General features: G+C 41.8%; 4 protein-coding genes across 4 annotated transcripts in view; 1 reads left to right on the forward strand and 3 right to left on the reverse strand.

Annotated features, from left to right (window-relative positions):
• rbfox2 (RNA binding fox-1 homolog 2) overlaps positions 1-10,209 on the forward strand; it is a 40,780-nt gene extending 30,571 nt beyond the window's left edge. The window contains exons 9-13 of the mRNA XM_080844322.1: positions 370-523; positions 1,841-1,886; positions 4,447-4,547; positions 7,191-7,272; positions 7,525-10,209. Coding sequence (XP_080700448.1) covers positions 370-523; positions 1,841-1,886; positions 4,447-4,547; positions 7,191-7,272; positions 7,525-7,569 — 428 coding nt within the window. The 3' untranslated portion in view covers positions 7,570-10,209. The remainder of the gene's footprint in view (positions 1-369; positions 524-1,840; positions 1,887-4,446; positions 4,548-7,190; positions 7,273-7,524) is intronic.
• A 1,223-nt stretch (positions 10,210-11,432) lies between these two features.
• On the reverse strand, positions 11,433-12,067 carry LOC308363284 (retinal cone rhodopsin-sensitive cGMP 3',5'-cyclic phosphodiesterase subunit gamma-like; the record flags this gene model as incomplete). The annotated part of the gene is made up of 3 exons (XM_080836088.1): positions 11,433-11,509; positions 11,709-11,749; positions 11,967-12,067. The coding sequence occupies 3 exons, from the start codon at positions 12,065-12,067 to the stop codon at positions 11,433-11,435; spliced, it is 219 nt and encodes a 72-aa protein (XP_080692214.1).
• Positions 12,068-20,578: 8,511 nt separating this feature from the next.
• On the reverse strand, positions 20,579-21,258 carry LOC308378527 (retinal cone rhodopsin-sensitive cGMP 3',5'-cyclic phosphodiesterase subunit gamma-like; the record flags this gene model as incomplete). Its single annotated transcript, XM_080855468.1, has 3 exons — positions 20,579-20,655; positions 20,841-20,881; positions 21,158-21,258. The coding sequence occupies 3 exons, from the start codon at positions 21,256-21,258 to the stop codon at positions 20,579-20,581; spliced, it is 219 nt and encodes a 72-aa protein (XP_080711594.1).
• A 3,944-nt stretch (positions 21,259-25,202) lies between these two features.
• On the reverse strand, positions 25,203-25,833 carry LOC308376931 (retinal cone rhodopsin-sensitive cGMP 3',5'-cyclic phosphodiesterase subunit gamma-like; the record flags this gene model as incomplete). The annotated part of the gene is made up of 3 exons (XM_080853428.1): positions 25,203-25,279; positions 25,458-25,498; positions 25,733-25,833. 3 exons carry the CDS (start codon positions 25,831-25,833, stop codon positions 25,203-25,205), a joined length of 219 nt encoding a protein of 72 aa, XP_080709554.1.
• Between the last annotated feature and the right edge of the window lie 331 nt (positions 25,834-26,164).

Genomic DNA, 26,164 nt, shown 5'->3' on the forward strand with positions numbered 1-26,164 from the left:
CTGTTGTGATCCATTTTTAACACCTCTTTCTGCTTGCTCGGTTTCTTTGACCTTTTCTCTGGCTTGCATTTTTGCTTGCTCTTTAATCTCCCTCTCTCTCTCTCTCTTTCCCCCTCTCTGTCCCTCTCTCTTTCCATCGCTCTTAACCTCTCTCTCTCTTTCCCCCTCTTTCCCCCTCTCTTTCTATCTTTCCCTCTCTCTCTCTCTCTCCCCCTCTTTCTGTCTTTCTCTCTTTTGGCACTCTTAGCTTAACAAAAACAAAACGAAGAAACCAACACGTCTTTCTACTGTATCTATTTATTATCCCACATGCTCAGTGCCTGGGCTTCCGTTGTGTTTATGCACAGTCTGTCTTTGTCGCTCTCTTAGTTCCAGGGTTCCCGTACCCGACGGCAGCGGCGGCCGCAGCGGCAGCGACAACGGCCGCCTCGTTCAGGGGTGCCCACCTCCGAGGGCGGGGTAGGCCTGTCTACAGCGCAGTGCGGGCAGCCGTACCCCAGCCTGCCATGCAAGCGTACCCAGGGTAGGCGGCCATCTCCCCAGCCACACACACACACACACACACACACACACACACACACACACACACACACAAACAAACAGGCTGCAGTAGGTAATAAACAGCTAGTGCCCAGGAGCTGGGCCATAACTGAGTTAAGACTGCAGGCTATCATTGCAGCCAGGCTGGTGGACTGTTCATTAGTGTATTGAGGACTGTGATAAGGTAGTTAGCGTAATGAGTCCTTTAACCAGTTATACTAAATTAGATGCCTGCAAAGTTGGATAATATTATGCTGCTGTTTGATAAGAATGAGAACACACACACACACACACAGCCGCTGCTGCTTGTGGGTAACTTCACTAAGCCCTGCATCCGAGTCTCCATAAATAAGTAATGTGCAAAAGTAGTAGGTCGCTCCAGATAAAAGCTCCTTCATAATGACTGCATGTACAAACACAATAATAGCATCATGTAGCCTACTTTGTATAGTGCTTCGTTCAGTCAATGCTTCGTCGTACTGCCGAGTCAGTCTGGATGGAGGCAGAATCAGACATCACTATACTTAAAGGCTCAGAGCATTGAGTCTTTGGAGCTCACATAGCTGACGGATGGAAAGGTAGCTCCACACACTGAGAAGAAGCAGTGAGTCTTTGGAGCAGACATAGCTGGCTGATGGAAAGGTAGTTCCACACACTGAGAAGTCCACCCTGTCACCGGTGGTTGTAGCCCTACTACAGCCTGGACAGTGTGCAACATAGACATTGACGTGTGACCTTTTAAAACTACTAAGGCTGCTTCCTGCATGCGTGAAGCCAGTGTGTGGGTTTGGGTTGTTGCACTTCTGCAGTGTGTGTGTGTGTGTGTTTATCCAGTAGTACATGCGCAATAAATAATATTGTTCCAGTTTGGGCTGAATATTAATCTGCAACACTATGAAATGCTGTTTCCATTATTCCTTTTATGTGGAATGTAATGTGTGGGAGGAAGACAGTATAGCTAAGATATGTTTTTAAATGTACAGCTGCCATAATAGGACCAACTTCATGGAAGTGGAACAGTGCTGCATGTCTGTGCAATAATTTCTTTCTCTCTCTCTCTCTCTCTCTCCTCTTTCTCTTTCTCCATCACTCTCTCACTGCCTGTGACCTCACCATCCTCTACTTCATTTTTCTCTTTCCTCAAATGTCCACTTGGTGGCACCCTTTCCCTGTGTATATATTTCTTTTAAAAATCTCATCCCTCTCACTCTTTCTCCTCCTGTCTTCTCTCCTCTCCTGCTCTCACTCTTCCCTCTCCCTCCTTCGGTTTCCATGGCTTCCTGTCCTTCCTCCATCTCAGCGTGGTGTATCAGGATGGTGGTTTTTACGGGGCTGCAGACCTCTATGTAAGTATAAACAGCCTCACGCACCCCGGTTTCATCTCTGTCCTCCCTCCCCCTTCTCTCAGTCTTTTTTTAAGAGTGCTTTTGAGTGAAAGTTTGTGTTTGTTTGTTTGTGTGTGTGTGAGAAGTGTGAAACATTTGAAACAGAGCAGTCTAATTGTGAATAACAGGCCAATAATTGACTACCTTCGTGACAATAAATTGATGGGTGTTCAAATCTTATGGAGACTAGTTGTATTTCTCCTGCTCTAAGCCATTACTCAAATGCCACAGTTAGCCTGGTTGTGTTCTAAAATGTCATGATTTGAAAGGCCCTTTGGCCTTCCTCTCTGCTTTTCTGAATCGAAGCTAAATTTGGTGCTTGGGTGCCACATAACACTAGAAAAACACCAGTCTGGATACATTTTGAAGATGCCTTATAACATCTGGTAATCCACTGTGAAGAAAGACGACTTAAACTTAACAACCATAGCAACACATTCATCTGAATTCATCAGTGTGATAATTCATTTCCATGTCCAATCACAATTTCAGTCTCGGCTAATGTGTGACGTCCATACGTTTCACAAATAGCTCTGTTCTAGTATAGTGTGCCTATGACCGTCTCTGTATTTGTGTGAGTGTGTGTGTGTGTGTGTGCGTGCGCGTGTGTATAATCGTGTACTTCCTGTATGTGTGTGTGTCTGTGTGTGTGTGTGTGTGTGTGTGTGCGTGTCTGTGTGTGTAGATGTGTGTTTGTCTGTCTGTGTGTGTGTGTGTGCGTGCGCGTGTGTATAATCGTGTACTTCCTGTATGTCTGTGTGTGTGTGTCTGTGTCTGTGTCTGTGTGTGTGCGCGCCAGTTTCCAGGTTGACGCTAGCTGTTTCTGTTCTCTCTGTAGAGTAGTGTTTCAGGAGTCTGTCTTTAGTACCAGTGTGCCACAGGTAGGGTCCATCTGAAAGCCAGTGTGCATCAATCTTTTTTATTTGTTATTCTTCAAATCTTTACATACGACTTGGCCATTTTTGGAGACTGTAATGGCTTCTCTGTTTGGTTGTTTTCTACTAACTCACCACAGTCTGACTTGGGCGGAGATGTGGAAGGGGGAGAAGATTGATAAATGAAAGATTAAAAATAATTAAATCCCGAACGAACGATGTCAGATAAGCTTTCTGCAGGCATTTCTTTTGGCAATCTTTGGTATGTACTGTATATATTTGAGTTTTTTTTACTTTTTGTCTCAAGGCTAAAAAAACATTTTTTGTATTTATTTTTTACTTTTAGTCTCAAGGCTAAACAAAACAAGGCATAATCGCTAAAATTAGCAACCAATTTCTCTCAGCGACATCATCTTAAAAGTTGTGGGCCTGGAAATGTCAATTTGCGAAGCATTAGAGGCCTGTTGAATTGATAGCACAAGAGATTTGAAGCAGGGTATCAGGCATATAAAAATAAAACCCTTTTACACAGGTATTATCTCTTCCTTCAGAAATGGACAAATCTATCTGATTCTGACCCTTCCCAGTATCTCCCTGTGTCTGTTACACCTGTGGCATGCTAGCTGGAATCAATGTCAGCATGCAGGCACACCCAGTTCTCTTCTCCTCTCTCTCCTCTTCTCTTCTTTCATCCTCCACTCCCTTTCACCCCCTCCCTATTCCAATCTCTCCCTGTTTATTACCCCCATCCCTTTTTTATTTCCCCTCAAACCCCCTTGACCCCCCTCTTTAATTCCCCATATTTCCCCCATATTTTTCTTACCCTGCTCATTTCTCCTTTTAATTTCTCACTCTCTCCCTCCTTCCCTCTCTTCTTTGGCAGGTGTGTAGGAATGTTGGGAGTTGTTCTAGGCTGGCCATAGGATAGAATGCAGTGGTGTGTGTGATAAGGATTGCCTGTTATTTAAATTTTGTTTTGGTTGTTATGAGGTTTTTGGGGGTGCATGCCGTCTGTCTCTCGGTCAGTCTTTGTCCGTCTGTGACTGGTTGTGGCTGTGTGTGTGTTTGTGTGTGTGTGTATGTATGTGTGTCTCCTGAAATTACTCTTTTTCCGTTGATGTGGCACCAGTTAATGACTTGCTCACAATGTTTTCTTTTTCTGTAACCGTGCATTGGGGATGTGGAGGGTGATGACACAAAGTGGTGCCCTCTTTAAACCGTGTTAAGTCCCAGTTTGCCTCTCCCTCTGTGGCAAAAGCACACCTTCCCCTGGTGAATGAGGAAACGACCCCTAAACTATCACACACGCAATGCTAAGTTGTGTCTTTAGCGAGTGTGGTGCTAGCCTGCTTGCCACAGAGGAAGAGACACAAGCGAGGGGTTCTCAGCTATGTTCTCTGAATGATTTTGCATCAGACTGTACATTACTGCCTGTTACCCGCTACTGTATATCAAGTCATTTTTTTTGTCTTTATTTTATATTTTTTTGCTCTGTGTTCCGCCAAAGAGGCTTGTTAGGATTCAGTTTCATTTCACTTAAAGCAGTGCAGCAAATCCTTAAACATGTCTCTCTCTCTCTCCCCCTCTCTCTCTCTCCCTCTCTGTGTCCCTCCCTTTTTCTCTCCATCTTGGGGGTTCTCCTTTAGGGTGGCTATGCGACGTATCGATATGCCCAGCCAACGGCCGCCGTAGCTGCTGGACCGTCTGCTGCCGCTGCACATGCTGCTGCTCAAGCTTACAGTGATGGGTAAGGATTAGCATCTGTGCTAATGCTATGTAGCATTTCTTTCTTGTTTGGAAAGTGCTGTTGATGTATGTGTGAACAGTATTTAATGTGATGGGTCAGTGTGAAGAGAAAATGAATTAGGTAGAAATGTAACACCAATATGAATACCTTTATTGTCATTGTCCATTGAACAACACGATTCCGTGTGCAATACCAAGCTACATGGAAGGAATGAAATATAAATATAAATATTGTTGTGGTCAGTAAACTATTTGATATAAAATGCATATTCCTACTGCATTGCTGCTCATGTTTTAAGTGCAGAGCAGACATGTAGCAGCTCCACATGATTAAATAGGCATATGCCTGTGTGTGCTCAATTAGAATACAATCGTATGGCCTTATAATCAGTGTTGTCTTGGCTGCTTGCTGAAGAGAGGGTTATTGCTCTGGGATAGGGACTATTCCTCAGTGTAGCAGTGTGGGCTATGGTGCACCTATAGCACCCTCTGGTGGGCAGGAGAGTGAAAAGGCAGTTGAGATGCTAATGGTTGTTAATGGTGATGGCTCTATGGAGACGGTGGGAGCTGGAGATATCCTTGAGGAGGTAACTGGGCTCTGAAGACTCTCTTGGGGGCAGGCAGCGACTGGGTTTTCCCTGCAGAGGTTCAGCTAGTGTACCACGAGTATGCTGTCAATACCACCGTGGTAGAAGTGACGAGCAGATTTCCCCCCCAGGTTTTCTCTCTATAGCAGTCCCAGAAAGTAGAGCTGTTGTTCTGCCTTCTTTAACAGCGCTGTGCTATTGGCAATCCATGAAACATCCTCCGTTATGTGCCCGCGCAGGAACTTAAAGCTTGATTCTCTTTCCACCAAGTCACCATTGATGAAGAGCCGAGTCCACCGCTGCCTTTCCTTAAGTCGACGATAAGCTCTTGGCCATTCTGGTTTTCAGAGATAAGCTACTGCATTGAGCAGCATCACGCCATGCGCTGGACCCAACTCGTTATCTGAGACAATTCTAATCACTGTGGTATTGTCCAATTACTTTGTAATGTTGACAGGAGTGAAGTTGTAATTGAAAAGGGAGTACAGAACACAGGCCCTCAGAACACAGAACCTCGGAACTCAACCCCTGAGGAGCACCAGAGTTTGGTATTAGTGGAGCACCGAGGCCTTCCCAGTCTGACTGGCAGAACGCTCGGTGCAGAGGTGTTGGTTGAGGCCCATATGCAGGTGTCGGTTGAGGCCCATATGCAGGTGTCGGTCGAGTCCCATACCCAGGTGGCAGTTTAGCCCCATATCCAGGTGTCGATCGAGCGTCATATGCAGGTGCTCGGAGACCAGTTTGTTGGGAGTGCTCCGCTGTAGTCAGTGTGTGTCTGAACCAGTCCTTTTATGGCTGTCCAGGTGAGTGCGACTGGGTGGAAGTCCTTGTGGCTGATAGTGGCTGATCTCAAAGTATCCTACCATCTATCAGTGAGGCTGCACCTCCAATAACCGTGTGTTAATTTGATGGGAGCTGTGCCTGAATTGCAGATAGCAGATCCTTTTAGTAGAAGTAGTATCACCTCTTAGTATTCATGGCACCGCGCTGCCCCTGTTGAGATGCATCCAAATGATGTGTGTGACTCATTGGCACCTTTTGTGTCAGTGAGTGTTGAGCGTTTGTGATCCAATTAGCACTGTGCTACAGTGTCACAGCTGTAGTAGGCCAGAGTAGAGTGAAGCATGGCCTGCCTACAACCATGCCAGGCTCTCCACCCAGTTCACACAGTCATTGGCATTACCTGGGGGTAGTTCTGGTGTTATCACTAAAGTAAGACTATTTGTGAAAATTGGATTAAGCCATATTTCAGTACCTTTCCAAGAATGTTTTGGTAGTACTGGCAAAATGTTTACAATACTTTTAAATAATCAAGGTTAACATGTCTTTCATATTTCACTGAAATGCACCGTAGCATGGAGTGAGTGAGCAGCTAGAATCTTGTCATGTTTCAGGAAGGGGTAAATGAGGTACCCCCTAGGCAGTGATTACTCCTCTCAGGATTCCGAGTGCTTTCCAGTGTCTCCCATTACCCGTTCACACACTCTTCTCCCATTACCCGTTCACACACTCTTCTACCGACCACAGAGGCAGCCATCCGTGACTGTTCTTCTCTTCCCCACTTTACCTTGAAAGCAGACAGTGAAATGCTTGAAAGCATATTATGAATCCGCTACAGAAGGACAATATGTTCAGTGTGTAGTTTAAAGGCTTTGTCTCTGATCATGTGTTCAGTGTGTATTTTAAAGGCTTTGTCTCTGATCATGTGTTTAGTGTGTAGTTTAAAGGCTTTGTCTCTGATCATGTGTTTAGTGTGTAGTTTAAAGGCTTTGTCTCTGATCATGTGTTTTTGTTTAGTTTAAAGGCTTTGTCTCTGATCATGTGTTCAGTGTGTATTTTAAAGGCTTTGTCTCTGATCATGTGTTCAGTGTGTAGTTTAAAGGCTTTGTCTCTGATCATGTGTTCAGTGTGTAGTTTAAAGGCTTTGTCTCTGATCATATGTTCAGTGTGTAGTTTAAAGGCTTTGTCTCTGATCATATGTTCAGTGTGTATTTTAAAGGCTTTGTCTCTGACTTGTCTTAGTGATGAGTTACATCCTGCTCCTCTGTCCCCTGTAGGTACGGGCGAGTGTTCACCACAGACCCCTACCACGCGGCCCTGACCCCAGCCGCAGCTGCCGCGTACGGAGTAGGAGCAATGGTAAGAGTCCGCCTCCCCATCGGGCCGTCCATTTCATGTTGTTTCATGAGTCAATGCCTGCATGATCGACCAAGTCAACTTGAGATGGCATTTAACATTTTACGAAATGCTTCTTCAGTGTCGGGATGCTAACAAACAATTTTTTAACCTATATAATCTTCATTCGAAATTATATTATTTTACAATTACACAATCAGAATTTCTGAGTGCATACGATAGGATTACTGATGTGTGTCCTCTTTGTTTTGACAGGCCACGTTGTACAGAGGTGGATACAGTCGATTTTCTCCATATTGATAACGCCCGAGTCTTTCCTGGAACACATCCCCCCCCCTCCTTTTTGGATACTCTTTAACTGATTCGAAAGAGCCCCACTCCCCCTGCAGCTGCGGAGTGCAATTGCATCTCTTTCTGTGGTCTTGGTAGGATTCATACTATATCCGATGCACATACTCTTGGTACAAAAGTATATATTCAGTAAGGAAAGCAGTCGTGTCAACACAATGCAAGTTTATTTCCATATTGAATAACAGTTAACCACCAATGTAATTTGAACAACAACAAAAAAAAAAGAAAGAAAGAAGAAAAGAAAAAAAAAACATGGCTGTCTTGAAAAATGCACGGCTCTAAGCTCAGAACAGTTATTCCTTTGTATGACTCGTATCTCTGCACCAACGCATGCAGTTATGGCCTCAAATTCTTCCAGTTTTCCAAATGAACTGTGTTTTGCACACAAACTGCAAAAATGGACGTGCGGTCGGCCGTGTCGTTCCGTCAGCACTACACCACTTCATACACACACTGGCCACCTGGGCTTCCATGGACACCAAGGGGGGAGGAGGATGAGGAGGAGGTTTCGAGAGGGAACCTGGTTGGCTGGGCAATGACAGCGACAGGGAACCGTGTTGGCTGTTGGCATGACGGCGACAGGGAATCGTGCTGTCTGTTGGCAGACGTGAGCACAAAACGACGAATGCGAAAGGTGCCACAGCGACCCGTTCGAGGACTCGGAAACCCGTTTATTTCATTTGGCGTCAAATAGGGTGACGTGCTCGCAGATTGTTACAGGCCTCGACGAAACGCCGCGCACAGAGTGGGTTCTCTTTGTCACATGTACACGCTTTCAGTTGAGTTGCTATAAAAAGAATTATGTTGTACATTTACCTCAAATTTTGTGGTCTCTTGAAATGCAAACCTTTAAAACTGAATAGATATCATATGCAAAGACACTAGATTAGAGAAACATAGTGTTAATTATGGTTTATCATTATGGTTCTAATATAATTCTCATTACCCCTTTTAAAGATTAAATTAATCTAGTTACTTAGATATGACTTTCTTTAAAATTATGTAATAAAGATGATAGAGAGCTCCCTGTCTTGAGAAAGAACGAAGCCTTGAAAGCCATAACTGTATTTCTCCATAATTGTACAGTTATGTTTTGTTGTTGTTAAGTCAGGCTGTCCCTCTAGAGAAATATAGGCCTGATGATGTTTTTTTTTTGAGAATGCACAGTTGTTAAATTATGCAGTTTTACATAAAACTATTTTTCTTAGTCAGAATGCAGTTCGTTGAGCATTCTTCCCTCCCCAATTTTAATAGTAGTTTAGTCAGTTATGTATGCAAGTAGCTGCCAGCATTAATTGAGAGAAAGTAACTATGATATCCTATTTAAAATATGAAAAGTAAATGATGAATTGTTTTTTTTATATATATCTATATTCTGAATGTTGAATGCCTTTTTTTTCTATTTTGGTTCCAAAGATTTGTTCAAAAGCACATTTGCAGTCCATTCTCTTCAGTATAAAACAGCCTTGGTATTGTTAGTCTTATGATCCTTTGGTTTTCCTACCACTTGTTTTTCTTCCTGCATCAGTAGAACGGATAAATCATCCAAACGCTTGCTCTCGTCTCCTCCTCTTTCTCTCTTTATTGTGTAAGCTCTGTGCAGATGGGGTTTTTTGATTCTGAAACGCCATCTGTCTCCTGAGACCTTGTATTTGGACTTGGTTCTGTCAGGATGGGTCAAGCGGATATTCGAAAAGGGTTCCTGTAATGGAACACTCCCACTCTGGTTTTCAGCTGACTGGCATTACCAGGTGGTAGTTCTGGCGGTATCACTAGAGTAAGACCATTTGTGAAAATTGGATTGAGCCATATTTCAGTACCTTTTCCAAGAAAGCTGGAGTGTTTTGGTAGTGCTAGCAAATAATGAACAATACTTTTATATAATCAAGGTTTACAGTAGACACAGACCTCTGAGATGAGTTATATAACCAGGGGCTTGGTTTGAGTCTATTTTCCGCTCACTTTGGAAAAGGACTAGGTGTATTTCATCATAGGAAAATAGATATAGGGGAAAAAATTGAAAAATGAATTTGTCATTTATGGGGTTATATATAGTTTATTCCTCTGACAAAACTGTCAACCTGAGTATTTTATAGACGTCAATTTAAATGAAATAGAGGACAATAATTTGACTGCTACAAAATGTAATGTAAAATGATTTTCTTTCTTCAGCTTAATGGTTTCATGTTTTCCTGAGTTGGGCCTTAGCCATCTGTACTCCTCCCTTTGTCAGTGTTACAAGAAGAGCAAAGACAACGTGTCATTTCCTTTTAGGATCCCCATACTAGTATTTTAAGATGGACCTTTGCCATTTTGTTCTAGGATTAAAAGCTAGCCCACCCTTTGAAGCTCATGTGTTAACATATCAGTGACGGTACTATGGCAATTTGTCCAACTTAATTCCGTTTTTAACTAAATGGCTGCTGCAGCTGGTTGGCTTGGCGATGGTGTGGAAGATTCCGTTATTCCTATATATCCTCATTCTGCACCTTACTGTAATGTTTTAGCCTTTGGTTTAAAATGCACGTGGCTGTTTTTTTTATTTTCTTATTTTTAAATATCTATATATTATTTTTAATTTGAATTCCTCTGTCAACTCCGATGCCATTTGTGTTGTTCTTTGTAACTGAATGTCCATATAAACAGTTTTTTTTAAATATATATACATATATATATACTTTTGCCTGCTTTGTGTGTTTTCACATTGATGCTGCTGTCTGCAGTGATTCAGTAGTCTTGGTCATGTAGCCATTATTGATGTCTTTAGTGAGGGATATCGCCACCACGGCTGTAAACCAGTTAGCAGTTTGTCAGTTACCTGCCCTGACCCTCAGTACTGTGACTGGGTAGACTGTTGACCTTTATTTGATTGCTGTACCCTAAAACCTTATCACATTTTAGTATTTATTACAGTTTGACCAGAAGTGTTTCACATGGACCATCAGTATTTATTTTGGGGTAAAAAAAGCAACTGACTCCTGACATTGTGGGAAAATATTTGTATTGAGTGTTTCACACCCTTCACACCCATGACGGTTTCATAGTGTAGGATTTGAACACCCAGTGGTTAATGGTAGGTATTGCACATGCTTGATACACATTCCCATTTCATTAAAAAACGGATCTCTGCACACACAAATAATATACATCAGATAATATAAATACTTCTTAAGGAGAGAAGGTGAGGGTGGACAAGGCGAAAGGGGGGTGGGTGGGTTAGGAAGGATGGGGGGGTTGGGATGGACAGGGGGGGGTTGGTGGGTTGGGATGAAAAAGGGTGGGTGGGTGGGAAGGACGATGGGGGGTGGGTGGGTTGTGATGGACGGGGGGGGGGGGGGGTTCTCCTTTATGTTCTCAACTCATAGCAGTCATCAACAAACACCAGTGCAGTGTCCTGGCGTAACGGAATGCCTTATTGCCCCGCTATGACCACTAAAGGCAGCATAATGGGGCTCAAGCAAGATGCCGGAATGGTCCTTTTTCCATTGGTTGCAATAAGAATGTTCCTTTTCTATTGGTCGCACAATAATCTTCATGGTCATATTTCTTGGATAGGCATGGTGAGCACATTGCAATGTTGAACAATAGTGATGCTTAACTGCTTAAAGTTAGAGAGCTATGGAGCCTGCCTTGCGTGGTTGCTAATGGTTCTTCTAACCCATGGTTGTCGTGTCAACGGCCAAATGAGCTAATGGCTAAAAAAACGTCCCGAGTGGCAATACACTGTAAAGACAGCAAGGCATTCTGGGCCTCATTAGAGAGGAGGTAGGCATGGAGAAGAAGGGGGAGCAGGAGGGGGTGAAGGAGAGGGACTACACAATTCCATATTTGGCCAAATCGCTGAGCTCCATGTCTCCGAATGCTTCCCATGGGCACACCACTGTGAAGTCTGTAAGAGAGAGAGACAGAGAGAGAGGGAAGGGTCAGTCATATTCATTCATGTGCTTCAGAGTCCTTTTCGTACAAGTTTGGAGTCTGCTTTTTTTATCTTTAAATCTTTGTCTTGCAATATCAGTGGCAGAAGTGGGGGCATGTTGGTATATCAGTCATGTGCTAAGAAAGTATTTGGCTCAAAATGTGAGTCTCACCTGTTCCAAGTCCATCCATTCCTGGGATGTCATCTCCAAACCTGTGGACCACAGAGAGTGATAAGTAAAACACGAAAACGACAATGAACAGTGAGTAGGTCTAAAAAAAACATTTGTTTAAATATTTAAATGATTAATCAAAATGGAATCATGAGGGGGAAAACTGACGCACTGTACTAGTTCCTGGTCTATACCATATACCACAAATGTAAGAGTCTAAAATCATATGTAATATGTGTTGACTGGTTTTCCACTGACCCCTTCTGGCCAGGCTTGGGGGCCTTGCTCTTGAAGACGCGGGCAGCCCTCTGCTTGAACTTGGGGGGTCCCTTCTTCGTCTCACCTGCAGCATCGCCCATTGCAGTGGTTTTCTGGAAGAAGAGAGGTGCACTTCAGTTTAAAATGTCCCCTCTACACCACCTCCTCCAGTGCACCCCAAAAGATCATCGAGAAACCACTCTAGAAATGTTGCTGAAATTCCCGCCATCTGTCTCGTGTTGTACTCTAAGCATAAATCGCTTCTATTTCTGTATGATCTGCTTTCCACGTAGTATTATGTCAGCCTTCTCCTCAGTAGCTGTTAAATCCCCGATCCCCCGCTCATCCTCCTCCTCAGCCTAACTTATCAGTCACTAAACTGACCCAACTTGAGGGCAGCTTAGTGCTAATTTTGTCGCGTTAGGCTAAATGAAGTTGAATCCTCCGGGTAATTCTCTTACACAAACAACTATATTTAACAGTGACCTAGAAAAACCTCCTCTATTTGCAGCAATCGCTATTTTTAGACTAATCCACACTCTTATACTAAAGAGAGCGTGATGGGTGTTACAACTACACACAAGTGTTGCCTAATTTCTCAATATCTATACTTGGCAAGCCATCTTGAAGACGACTGAAATCGACTGAAAGTAATCTTATGGGCTGAAGGAGTACCCTGCCAGTCATATTTCCTCTAACCTTCAGTACCACTCAAACTCAAAGATACAAGTCTTTTTTTTTTGCTAACACACTGTATCTTGCTAGGTTGCTCTTATAAGCTGCGGACTAAGAGGATTTGGACATGCATGTGTGTGTGGAGACATGTGCAAAAGATAACCTACCACCTGGGGCATGTACTTAGTGCCAAGGTTATGTCATTATTTTTCCTAATTTTAGATTTAAAACCGACAGGTAAACATAAGGCCTTTAGGTTCATTCCAGTAAGTTATTATTGTTATTCAGCATAGTATGGTGGGAAATGGTAGACAAGGTTCTTAAAATATGTATTAAAGTGTAAAGTAAGTGTCATGTTACTTGGCTGCTGCTGCCCAAGTATATTGTCATGACTCTTAGTTGGACCACATTGACTTGGCGTCTGTTGAATTTGCATTTTGCTAAGTTTAATTAATTTACATTGCACTACGGGAGGTAATTGTTATCTAAAAAAGGACCACCTCTGATGTAAATTTCAACATTAAAGCATCAATAAGGAGTGCTGTTTCAAAACACGCAAGCTATACCTAAAAGGCATGCAAACACCTTGCAAACACCACCAACAGCCCAGTTGACACTGATAGAAGCTTGCCAACACACTAACTGGTGTCTTTTGGCAGTATAGCTTGCAATGTCATGTTGTGAAAGCTTTTCTTCCATTTTAGCAGGGTATTCAGCCCAGTACACAGAACTACATAGGGCACATCCTGGATGGCTAGTGGAAAGGTCACAGGTGTTTATCGGTCCTTGACATGACCATATGCCATGAAAAAAAAAAATTGAGGATGCTACCAAAACTAGTTGCCTATAAAACCAAACCTCAAAAAGTGTAAAATTGTTGCATAGTGTTACTTTAAAAAGAAAAACACATGACTTAATTTGCCGCAGTATTTTATAAACTTCCGTTTTTTCAAGTGTATTACTAGTTTTGCATAGACAAATTATGATGATTATCAATCACTAGGCATCTCTCTCTCATGCACCTTCTCTCTTCCCCACGCCCCACCCCCTCTCTTGCTCACTCTCTCGCACACACACACACACACTTTTTCTATCAATTCTTTTGCATCTCTCTCTCTCTCCCTCTCTCTCCCTTCCTCTCTGTTTCTTTATCTCTCACAAATGTTTTCCCTTCTGCTTGATCCATTGATGCATGCTCTAGAACATGGCTGCTTCTCAGTGGTTCAAACTCAACTAATAACTCAAAGAACTGTTTCCGCATGCAGTCTTTGCCATTTGCATCTGAGAAACAGTTAGAAAAGTGCCCCACAGAATCAAGCCAGTGTTGAAATGGTTACAGTACCAGTCCCTAGATACCAGCCCCTAGATACTAAAGCACAAACACTACAAATCAGAACAGCAGTATAGTCATGTAAAGTCACTCACCTTGCTTGCTCAGCGAAGTGGGGTGAGCCAGAGGTTGGGTTCGTCAACTCCTTAGTGTTATTCTGCACTCTCTGAATTCAGAGCCCGTCCCTGTCTTATATACCCATCACACCCTAATCTCTCCTGATGTACAGCATTTTTGACCTCAGACACCCCCCCCAAACCGCTCAGCCTCTGTCACGTAGGGGATGAGACGACTCAAAAGATGAAAGCAGGGCTGGGGGGGGGGGGGGGGGTATTTTAAACGGTGCTTATGAGAGATTTAGCTGTTGTGTGTATGCATTAGGTAACCTGAGAGGTAAACATGTGCATGGAGCATAAACATTTGCATTGAACATAAACATAAACGTGTGACAATAGGTGGATATCATGTGTGTTATTTCACGATGATGGTTAACTATACTTTCAAATAGATGGACAGTGTCAGCTTAAGCATCACAAGCAATTTGAATGTCACCCGCCAATTGATAACGGATGATTTTGTGCTGAAATAAGCTGAAATGTGTATGTGTCACATTATGATGGCAGACGATGGGTTATGCATTTCTTGCATTATAACAGTTTATTTATTTTGTGTCAGTTTCCTCCGGTCGTGGGGGCATATCAAATATTACGGAAATTTGTAACCATTTTTAAATCTGTGTTCAGAAGAAGACCGCAACTGATCAGATTCACTCGGATTCAGTTTGTTAATGCACTGCTTGAGCCTCTCATGTGACATAAAGTTATTGCCACGCAAATTAACACAATGTGTTTCACAAGAGTTTCAAAAATGTTCTAGAATCTAGAGGTCTGTAACTCCAGTATCTACAATATTGTGATAGGCAGGCCAACAGATCAAAACAATCTGGCCCCCCACTGACCAGACTGGACACTAATCGGCCCCCCGGTAGTTTGAGTTTGAGACCCCTGGTCTAGATGTGTCTCAGCACATACTATTTACTATACTATATAAGCACATCGTATGTTTACATTTATACGCATTTTTCTTTGTTCTCTTTTTGGGTTCATTAATAAATGACCTACAAGAACCACGCCTCTACATGAGAAAAAGGCGCTATTCTAATTTATGAACAGTACATGATCAAATATGAGACGGGTTGACTCTCACTGTCCCTTATTACCCTTTAATGCTCACATAAGAGTGGACACATTTTTCTGGCACGCCTGGTTCTCAAGCTGCGGACTAAGAGGATTGGGTCAGGCGTGTGTGTGTGTGGAGACATGTGCAAAAGACAACCTACCACCTGGGGCATGTACTTAGTGCCAAGGTTATCTCATTATTTTTCCTAATTTTAGGTTTAAAACCGACAGGTAAACATAATGCCTTTAGGTTCATACCAGTTAGTTATTATTGATATTCAGCCAAGGGGGTGGGAATTTTAAGGCAAGGTTCCTGGCTGCTGCTGGCAAAGTATGTATTGTAATGATTCTTTGATCCCATGGACTTGGTGTCTGTTTAATTTGCATTTTGCTAAGGAATATTAGTCTAATTAATTTACATTGCACTATTAGATTAGGTAATTGTATATTTAAAAAGTACCACCATTGATAAGCATTAAGGAGTGCTGTTCCAAGACTCGCAGGCTAACTACCTAAAAGGCATGAAAAAACCTTGCAAACACCACCAACAGCCCAGCTGACACTGATAGAAGCTTGCCAACACACTAACTGATGTCTTTTGGCAGTAAAGGTGGCAATGTCATGCTGTGAAAGCTTTTCTTCCATTTTAGCAGGGTGTTACAGACAGGAAACACAGAACTACATAGGGCATATCATGGATGGCTAGAGGGAAGACCACAAGTGTTAATCTGTCCTTCAAATGACCATATTCTATCAAAATGAAATGGATGGTACCAAAACTAGTTGCCTATAAAACCATACCGCAAAAAGTGTAAAATTGTTGCATGGTGTTACTTTAATAAGAAAAACACATGACTACATTTGCTGCAGAAGTATTTTAGAAACTTCCGTATTTTCTTTCCATTTGAAATTGTTCTTGTTTGTCAACAAGCCTATTTTGTTTGTCAAGAAGCAGTGGCTTTGACGTTGCTGCTGATGTCAAACTTATAATATGATGATGAGATTACCATGGGGGGCTTTTCCACCAACGCAGCCCCCCCCCCCCCCCCCCCCCCCCCATCCCCACGTGCTCTTTGAACTCCACAAAAGGAATCCCCAGTCCCCCTGAAGGAAAAAGCCCTTACTTTATCAGATTTATGTTGTGGCTCAGTCACTGCATCTTAGCACGTCTCAGCTAGCAGATGGACGGGCTATTTTCCACGAACCTGGAAGATTCAGGAACTTTTCTTGGCTGTCCGGGAACATTCCCTTCATTGATCTCCAATCCAACAGCAAGATGTGCCCTATGTGGATTGAACAGATGAAAATTGTAAATGGTGAGCTAAATGTTGATCATCTTGTATAAATACATTTTTTAATTGCTATTTTATTAATACAAAAACGTCCTTCCTCACTGAGAACACAGTGAGTTTATGTGTTGTGTATATGTGTGCATGGGACATGTAGTTTTCATTGTCCAAAAAACTTAAATGTTTCTAGACCTACAATGTTAATGCAATTCTAAAGAATGATCCAAAGATTTAACTTCATTGTATGAATTTTGTTTGTTTGTTTCAGTTTTTATTGCATGTCTCATAAATAATTTATAAATAAATAACAACCCCTCAAAAAAAGAATCAAGAATCTGGTTTAATTTTTTCAATGTTGTTTCAATGTTAAAAATTACATAATTATAGTACTTCTGCAGACATTTTGTCTCAAGATCAGAGGTAAATCATAAAGCTGGTCAGTCAAACGCAGAAGGTAAAAACACCTCTTAAGCACTGTATCTTTAGTTTCCTTGTGGTCACATATTATCCATTATTTTGGTTAAATATATTGGTTAATTTATATTTTGGGCTGAAGCTCAATGACTAAGTGTCATGGGTATATTGTATTTTGGTTGTAGTTTCTAATCGTGTTGTAATTCCTAAATCTAAATCTGCTCTAGAGTACTACTAAATTAGTAGCCACTCTTATTTTGGCACACTTAAGGGGGATTATTTGCTATTTAAAGGTTGCTACATTTAGCGAGCAGGTCTATTTAACTGTCTTGTTCCTATTTGTGGGAGGTCTACAATTGAAGGACAGAAATACAAAGCAGGTTCAGAGGAGGAACCCTTATATAGAAAAATATATAGCGTTGGCCTATAAAATACAATCCTAATTATAGAGAGCTTACTTTTCTTTACTCTATGTATCGTTTTCAAAAAATGCTGTGCCATTTTGAATTTTCTGAAAAACTTTCTTTGAAATTATTTGAAGGTATTCTGAGTAATTAACTAGTAAAACCTAGCAAGATCTCCCAGACCATCTTGCAGATTATGCATGCCTCTAGGTGAATGTGACAATTATTCAATAATACTGTTTACATAACAACCATTATACCTATACTCTGTCTCTCCATGAGGGTGATGTCTAGTCTACGTGGGACATGACAGGAATATTTGGTAGAACATGGTTCATCTGATCAGGTAATTTAGTGCATTAGGGAGCTGTGACGGGCTGAGCCTCGGTTTACCTCCACAACGTGGGTTTGGAGTAAGGGTTCAAAGATATATGTTTTAGTCATTTCTCAAATTATCCAGCAGACCTGCTAAGCCTCTCAATATGCAGAGGACGATAATCAGCAGTCTACTAAGAAAACCTGCTAAGCCTCTCAAAAACAGAGGACAACATTCAGCAGTACCAGGGGCACACATATGCCCATACCTGACAAGACAAGCCTTCTCCCTAGACATAACAATGAACATATAAAGGAGGTGGCCAGCACCATTTCAAAAAAGGGGGTAGACACAAAAGTCAAACAATACACAGATGACAAGACAAACCCTGAAAAATAAACATAGTATTCCTCTGTATGCTTCAACATCAAATAAATAACTATGTAGTAAAAATAACTATAAAGTAGTCTTGCCCTGACCACTCAACTCCCAAATGGTTGGTAATCCATTTCCTCGTTCAATGAAACACCGTTGGAGCACCAACTTAGTTAATTTTAATAAATGGTTTCCAACTTTGTGAAAGTTTGTGCAAACAGTGTGCAAAACCATGTGTGTTTGTCACTAATACGGGGCATGAGTGTGCCCTTTCTCTGCAGCCGTGGTGCGACCCTTGGATTAAGAACTACTAAGTCTCACAGGGACAGCTGTGTATAGTATGTATTGGGTATTTGGTTTAAATGTTTGTCGAGACAGTAAGATGGTAACAGAGCACTACAGGTAGTGGCAAACAAAATAGCTCAACTCTGTGTGAAGTCGGTGTGCTTGAAAGAGGTTTATTTTGTTGATTTGCTATTGGCTTTAATTGAGTATACCTGCGCTGTATTGCTAGTTTAGGCACACAATCTGAACGTCAAGACCAAGAGGTTTACTGAGCACAGCCAGAGGCACAGCACACCTACAAGCTGAACGATGCCTTTGAAACATAAAAATGCTCATGTATGAAATGCTTTTTCAGTGGACAGGACAGCCAGCCCATTCAGCCTCTCCTGCTCCATGCTGCCCCTCAGGTAGGTCTTACTGAGTTTCAATTTGGAAAAGGATCTCTCGGCAGTTGCCATTGTCATAGATGTCAGAAACAATAGCAGGGCAGTGCACACCTCACCAAAGGTGGATGTTACAGAGTGATAATCAGCATCTTGGCAAATTGGGAGACTGAGGACTGCTGAGCAATCGTTGCTCTAAATCAGGACCTGAATGATAGGAGTTGTGCAGAAAACGTTATTGCTATGTCCCGGTTGTAGTGGTCAGACAGACGTTTTGCCTTGTCGTATACTCATCATCGCATACGAGCTGATGACCACTACAACAGGGACATGGCAATAACGTTTCCTGCACAACTCCTATCATCGTTTTTCAGATGTGGTTAAAGCTGCTGTGTGTTCTGCCGCACCAATCGTGCCTTTCATCAGTGTTTTTAAGAATGCTTCAGCACTTTGACCGTCTGTTTACGTCAGAGTGCTATCCATGTTTCTGATATATTTGTCTTTGAACTGACACTTTCCCAATACCATAGCCAAACTAACTAATTTGGCCGTAAAATCCAACACATTGTATACGCCTAATGGTGTGTGTGCGCAATTTTTTTGCGGCCACGCGCGCACGAAGGGGAAGGGGCCTTTTACAATTCCAGGCCTGGGGACCCATGGATTCATAATCCGTCCCTGCATGTAATGGCAGAATTTCTTACTTCACAACAAAAAAACAAACAAAATATCTAGTTTCACTCCAGGTCTCCTCATATTTGGATAAAGGAGGTTCAGATATAAGGGCTACAGACTACAGAAGGGCGAGTGCATCTAGAACTTGAGTTCCACTAATTAGAACCTCATCCCCAGTTATTTCGGCCCTGATTGCTGGGTGGGGCAAAACTTTTTCATTTGAGGTTCTCTCACGTCTCTGATAACGTTTGTTTTAATTATTATTAATAATATTATAATTATCCTCATTATTGAATATCAAAAAGACCTAGTCAAATGTGTTTATTTTGTGTTATCTGACAATCAACCTTGCCATTCATTTGCCACTTCCTACCAAGAACACAGTGAAAATAAGCTTGTTGTCTTCACTGTGTCATCCTTGTCAATGTAAGACATAATCCGATTGGTTTCAAGCAAAACCACCCAAATTGCCAATGTAGTGTGTGATTTTTTGAGGATCATGCAGCTCAATTTAATTTCAATTAATTTGAATTTGCTCAGTAAGTCAACAAATTACCATTAATGACTCACAGACAACCTTTTAAGCATTTGTTTGACATTTAATTGGAGATGGTCCAGTGAAGAGAGTGGGTGTGTATTCATTAGTCTTGTTGCTTAATTAATTTTTGGACAACATAAAAATTAAGAAATGAATTTGACTTTGATTAATGTATAGACCTCTGCCTGGAAACTCTATGAAAGGGGAGAGTTTAAATGTGAACAAGGCAAAAGAGACACACCTCTCTGTGGTGACAACAGTTTTTGTCAACCCCCTTTTTTATAGACAGCCTTGTTCCACTTTCTTTGCACCAATTGTTCACTATCTAAAAAGAAACGCGCATCAATACAAGGTTGTGCCTTAGGCATAATTTTTATTCCTCTACTTGACCACTAGAAGCATATCAAGGTACTGTACAGATGTTCGAGTCGACTTTCCCTTTGTTTGTTCGCTGGTGTGCTAATGGTCATTTCTCTACAGAAAGGTGGGGACGGATTGGGGGTGGGAAGGAAGTCCGTTTCAAATTACATCCATAAATCTGAAAGGGAAGTAGAAAATAGGCATTGTTTTGATGGCGGCTGTCATCCATGCTTGCTCGGTTGATGGTTCGTTCATCGGTTGAGCAGGCGACTGCATACTTGCTAACAGGTGACGCCCCTCAGCACTAGCAGGGCATGAGATGCCCAACTGGAGAAGAGGTAGGCATCGAGGAGAGAAGGGGGGAGGACGAAGGAGAGGAAGGGTGGGGCACTAAACAATTCCGTATTTAGCCAGATCGCTGAGCTCCATGTCACCAAACGCCTCCCATGGGCAGACCACGGTGAAGTCTATAAGAGAGAGGGGGGGGGAGAGAGAGCGAAAGAGAGAGATAGAGAGAGAGGGGGGGGGGGGGGGGGGGGGGAGAAAGAGAGGGAGAGAGAGAGAGATCATTATTTTGGTTATGCGTGTCTGAAAAGTCCAAGTATTTAAGTATTAAGTAAATAAATAAAAAAATAAATGCTCTGATTCTTACCTGTTCCAAGTCCCTCCATCCCTGGGATGTCATCACCGAACCTGTGGACCACAGAAGGTGATGAGCAAAACAAGAACTGTTTCTTCCCCAAAGTAACAGGACCTGAATCTGAGGTCACATGACTTGTCATCTCTGCTTTTGTCCCATTAAATATGAACATTCTATCCTTGGTGATTCAATATGAGGTCATCAAATTCTTTGAATACCAGAAGCCTGGGTTGTTTTACATGTGAATAGTTTGGACAGCAAGAAGTAGTAAATTCATCATGTCCTTTTTCAAAAAGCCATGTTGTGTTACTAGACTTTCATCGTCTTACCCCTTCTGGCCAGGCTTGGGCGCCTTGCTCTTGAAGACGCGCTGGGCCCTCTGCTTGAACCTGGGGGGTCCCCTCTTGTCTGCGGCGGTAGCAACGTCCATTGCGTTTGTTGACTGTGAATAACAGAAAGAAAAAGCTTTCATTTGTTTTGCTCTCAAATCTCTTTCATGAGGGTGAACACACAACAGCCAATTTAAAAAGCTATGATGAACCATGTTAAATTGTTGAACGGACAATTATATAACAGTTATATCTCCTTAGGAGAGTTAACATGCCAGTAACATCTAATCCTACTTTTTGTTCTCAGCCTAAACAATGATCTTCTCTCTGACGCACACTCTAGGTTAGGCTAAGCTAAGCTAAGCGCTGATTTTAACCCCTATGCTAAAATTGTGCTGCTCTCTTATGTCATCGTTCAGACTGTACTGGTTTGTAAATTAGTGACTGCTAGGACAACTGTTGTCTCAAGTGTTTTCATACATAGTGTCTGAGCTTAGTACGTTTTCTAATCATACCCATCTGTACATGTTTTTGTCTGTTTTAATTATTGCTTACTGCATAATTGCATGTGCAATGCCTCTCTTGTCTGTCCTTTGCTGCCAAAGCATACTAATATCTGCTAATAAGTGCGTACTGAACGCTCTTTTCTAGTGAAATTAAACTTTTGCTTTCCTGTACGAATCCGAACAGCCGGTAAACAGTCTAGAAAAACATCCCTGTTTGCTACAGCACTATTAAAAGTATCCTTCAACTAAATGACCGTTACTGAAGCAAAACCCCAAACAGCATAATGTCCTCTTACCTGGTTTTCTCAGTGAAGCTGGAAGAATGGGCCTTGAGTTCTTGCTCCTGAAGGGGAGAGCAAGTGCAGAGATGCAAAACAAAGGTGAGTAGAACTCTCGCTTTCTTTTTGCAATCTCTCTTATCGGCGGTTATTTGCTCGTCTGCCTCTCTCTTTTATACCTCCCCGTGGCTAATCCTGAGAAGGCCCGACCTCTTTCTCCTGAGACGCTCCTGTCGTCTTTTTCCATGTTCCCTCGTTCCTCCTCTCCATCTCATAGAGAATAGAGGGGGATCAAAAGCTTGAGTGAAGTTGTATTTTAAGGCAGACTAAATTAATTAATTAATTAAGCTGTCTTGTGTTGCACGTTGAAAAGGTGATGAAACATGCCCTGCCAACTGGGCAACTGTCATGTGTTTGAGGTATCAGTCATGGTCATTGGCTGACCAGAGGACCGTTCCTGAGGCGTAGCCAATGTCTGTTTTAACACTCACATACCTTTATGCTTGTTAACACAGTATATTGATTGGCCTGCAAAGTGCAGGTGCTCCTGAATGTAGATGCTCCCTATAAAACATGACATAAAAGAATGACACCAGGTTATAACTGAAAACAATGACGTGGCCTAATAGCAGAATGGTAGTTCGATAGCTCATTGAACGGTCATGACAATGATTATATCTTTTAATTCATTTTATTTTTCTTAATTTGGGTTTCCACATCACAGCTCGAAGCAGTGGAATCTATTTTCTTTGTGAATCATCATCATTCTTCATCTCACAAGCAAGAAAACACATGTATTTCCAACATATTTGGGGAATAAGTGGGAATATGTGGGACATCTCTACAAGTAAAGAATAGATAGTCCTTTTCATCCACTCAGAATACACTCTTGTCTGATTGGGTATATTATTTATACATTTTATCAATAAGTAAGAAAATGTACACAGCTTATTTCACTTTGTTAAGCATTTGTGAGTTAAAATGCATCCATGCTAGAAGTTGGCACAAAGAACCAGTTTTCCATCATCACTTAAAAAAATCCTAAAATTGCCTGAATTCATCACCCAAGAAAAGCAAAAAACTGGCAACAAAACATCTTCTGAAGAGGCATGAGGTTCATGTGCTGACCTTTGGTGTCGAAGCTCTTTAACTCTGCACCATCTTTAACTCTGCCCCGCTGTGACTGTGCTTACATAATGGGGAGAGCATCTGTTCCTGCATGTCTGGCTCTGTACCTTCTCACTAAGAGGATTTGGCCCCCGAGGACATCTCTATGTATATGAGGCTGTGTTCCAGTTCTCTAGGTGTTTATCTTAATTGCCATGATGACGGGTAGTCTTCTTGTATCTGCAGGCAACGGACAATATGGTTGAGATACACGCTCGCCAGCTCTCAGTTACTTATGCCTAGAAGCGCACAGGTTCTTAACTGAGCTGTGAAATACATTGTAGAAATTATCAGTGAGAAAAGTTAACAAACCTAATGACCCCAGTATATTTAGTGTGATTGCCTTAGCATAACTGGTGTAGCCGGCGAACAAAGATGATCAAATCTATAATTTTAACCATGCCATTAAGATTTTCCAGTATGTGACATGCTGCAAGCTGAAAGGCCCGACACACCACTGATCAATACACAAGACATCATCAGCTCAGCGACAGACCGGGCAGCCCTGTACACTTTTGACAAAAGATGGCGGTCTAAAACAAGGTATTTATAATGTCATTAACTTAATATTTAATAGCTCCACCTTTGGCAAATTTTTTGGAACATTCTGAAGAGCCATATAATAATACTGCTTAATGGTTAAAGACAGGTTAATGGCTTAATACTGGTTAATGGCTTAATACTGGTTAATGGTTAAAGACTGGTTAAGGGCTTAATACAGGTTAATTGCTTAACTGGTTAATGGTTTAAGACTGGTTAATGGTTTAAACGGGTTAATTGTGTGTCTCACATCACTTACACAAAAGTCTCCAAAAGCTAGTTTATAGGACTGATGCATCTGTTCACATGTTCCAAAGACATACATCAAGTTCTGCAGGGTTGACTGGCATTGTGTTGTATAAGAATCACCTAGTGGCTGTCATGAAACACATGCCAGAATACAATGAGCACTCCAATGTCCTGACATTCACAGAGGCTGTGATTGTTTAAAAAAATTGTTCAGTGTACGAGGGGATTTAGGGGACACCCTTAGAATCAGCTTACATCTTTATGGTTTACTAACTGCAGTTATCATTCCTTGATTCACATTCTTAGATGACTAATTTGTCTACACTGCTGTGAAGCCATTTGTGTTGCCACTACGTACAGACAAACTACTGTATGTCTATCAGTCATTCATAGATGCCTCCAGAAAGACTAATTTGACATTTAAAGGCGGATCCTTGCTTCTGGTGAAAGGTTTTTGATATTTGAGCTCAACAGCCAATCAAATTATACCCCTACCTTGAGTACTCCTGAGGCAACGTGTTGATTGGCTGGAATAGTGTGTGGCTTTGTCCAAACCACTTTGTTTCCCATTAACAGGGCACTCTTTGATCACACACACTGAGCGGACCGCTAAATGGATGTAAGGTGAGTTTAGTTGAATTCGACTAAGAAGTCTAATGGATTATAATAAACCTTTAAGAGTCAAAGAGGGAAATGGGGGGACTTGATTTGTACATTTGAAAAGCAGTCAAGAAGCTTGAGTGAAAGCATGATTGGAAAATATTGCATTTATTTGTGGAATTCTACTAGAATGCCAAATGCTGAGATAATTTCACATCTGAATTGATCCAGATTTCACATCTCAATTAATCCAGATTTCATATCTGAATTGATCCAGATTTCATAAAAATATAACTCTGTACACATAAATAGACATCTGCATTTTCATCACATTTCAGGGAAGAGACAGCAGGGTTAAAAGGCAGGAGCAAGGAGTCCATAATCTTTGTGATATCGCAACAAAATGTGCGATACCCTCACAAGATAGTGTCCAAGAGCATGTGTAGTAGTATCGGTAGCATTTGCTCAAACAAAAGTCATGCCTTTTAAGGAAATTCAAGGTGCATGTTGTAGGTCGATATATACCGTTGTAATTATGAGCCAAATGTGTAAAACCATTGTTGTCATCCACGTTTTCACAAACGATGGTTCGCCGCTGACCACTGAGAGAGCAAATGCACACCCGCTGGCAGGTGGGAGTCTTGTCCGGAGGAGAGGTAGGTTAAGAAGAGCGAAGGGAAGAGTAGAGGACGACGGGGTGAGGAGCTACACAATTCCGTATTTAGCCAGGTCGCTGAGCTCCATGTCACCAAACGCCTCCCATGGGCACACCACGGTGAAGTCTGTAAGAGAGAGAGAGAGAGAGAGAGAGAAATTAGGACAAAGGAAAGGTGAATAATGTAGTTTAACGTTATGATGAGAGTGATGTGCTTGTCTTTCACAGACAATATCAGGAGGGCTCACAGCAAATTTGAATTTACTCTACATTAACTTGTAGAAGTGCTTTGGTTTGATTCTTACCAGTGCCAAGGCCCTCCATCCCAGGAATGTCATCACCAAACCTGAAGATTGGTAAAAATTTGCATCAAACTGCATTCATTTACTTTCAGAATAGCAACATAAGAATCTATAACATAGAATATGTGGAATTTACATGCTCATTCTACTGATGTTTTGGATATGTTTTGAATGAATTACTACAGAGACTGATTCATTGAATGTCTAACAAATTATGCTCATTACCAAGAAGAGTGCTTGATATGTATTTTGGGCTATTCTGTCATTGTCTTGCTTACCCCTTCTGGCCAGGCTTGGGAGCCTTGCTCTTGAAGACGCGGGCAGCCCTCTGCTTGAACCTGGGGGGTCCCCTCTTGTCAGCGGATGTAGCGACGTCCATTGCGGTTGTTTTTCTGGAAGTCAAAGCAAGAACCTTTTAGTTTCAAATGCCGAATTTAATAATTTTTACTAAAAGATGAATTAACATGTACAAAGAATAAGAAACAGTTCAGAAATAGAAATAAAGGCTGTTTCCAATGTACCACACCTTTCCTTAGAGTTATGTAATCTTTGTACTCTGCCCCATGTCTAATCCTTCCTTGTTTGTTGACTTTGCGGACCCCAACCAGGTAGGTAATGTTAATCCTGACAGATTAAGCTACATTAGGTAACATCCCCTCATTTAACAGTCACACAAACAGTTGTAATTACCACTAATCTCAGGGGGTGTC

The sequence above is a fragment of the Sprattus sprattus genome, assembly GCF_963457725.1.
Source record: "Sprattus sprattus genome assembly, chromosome: 1".
Taxonomy (NCBI): Eukaryota; Metazoa; Chordata; class Actinopteri; order Clupeiformes; family Clupeidae; genus Sprattus; species Sprattus sprattus.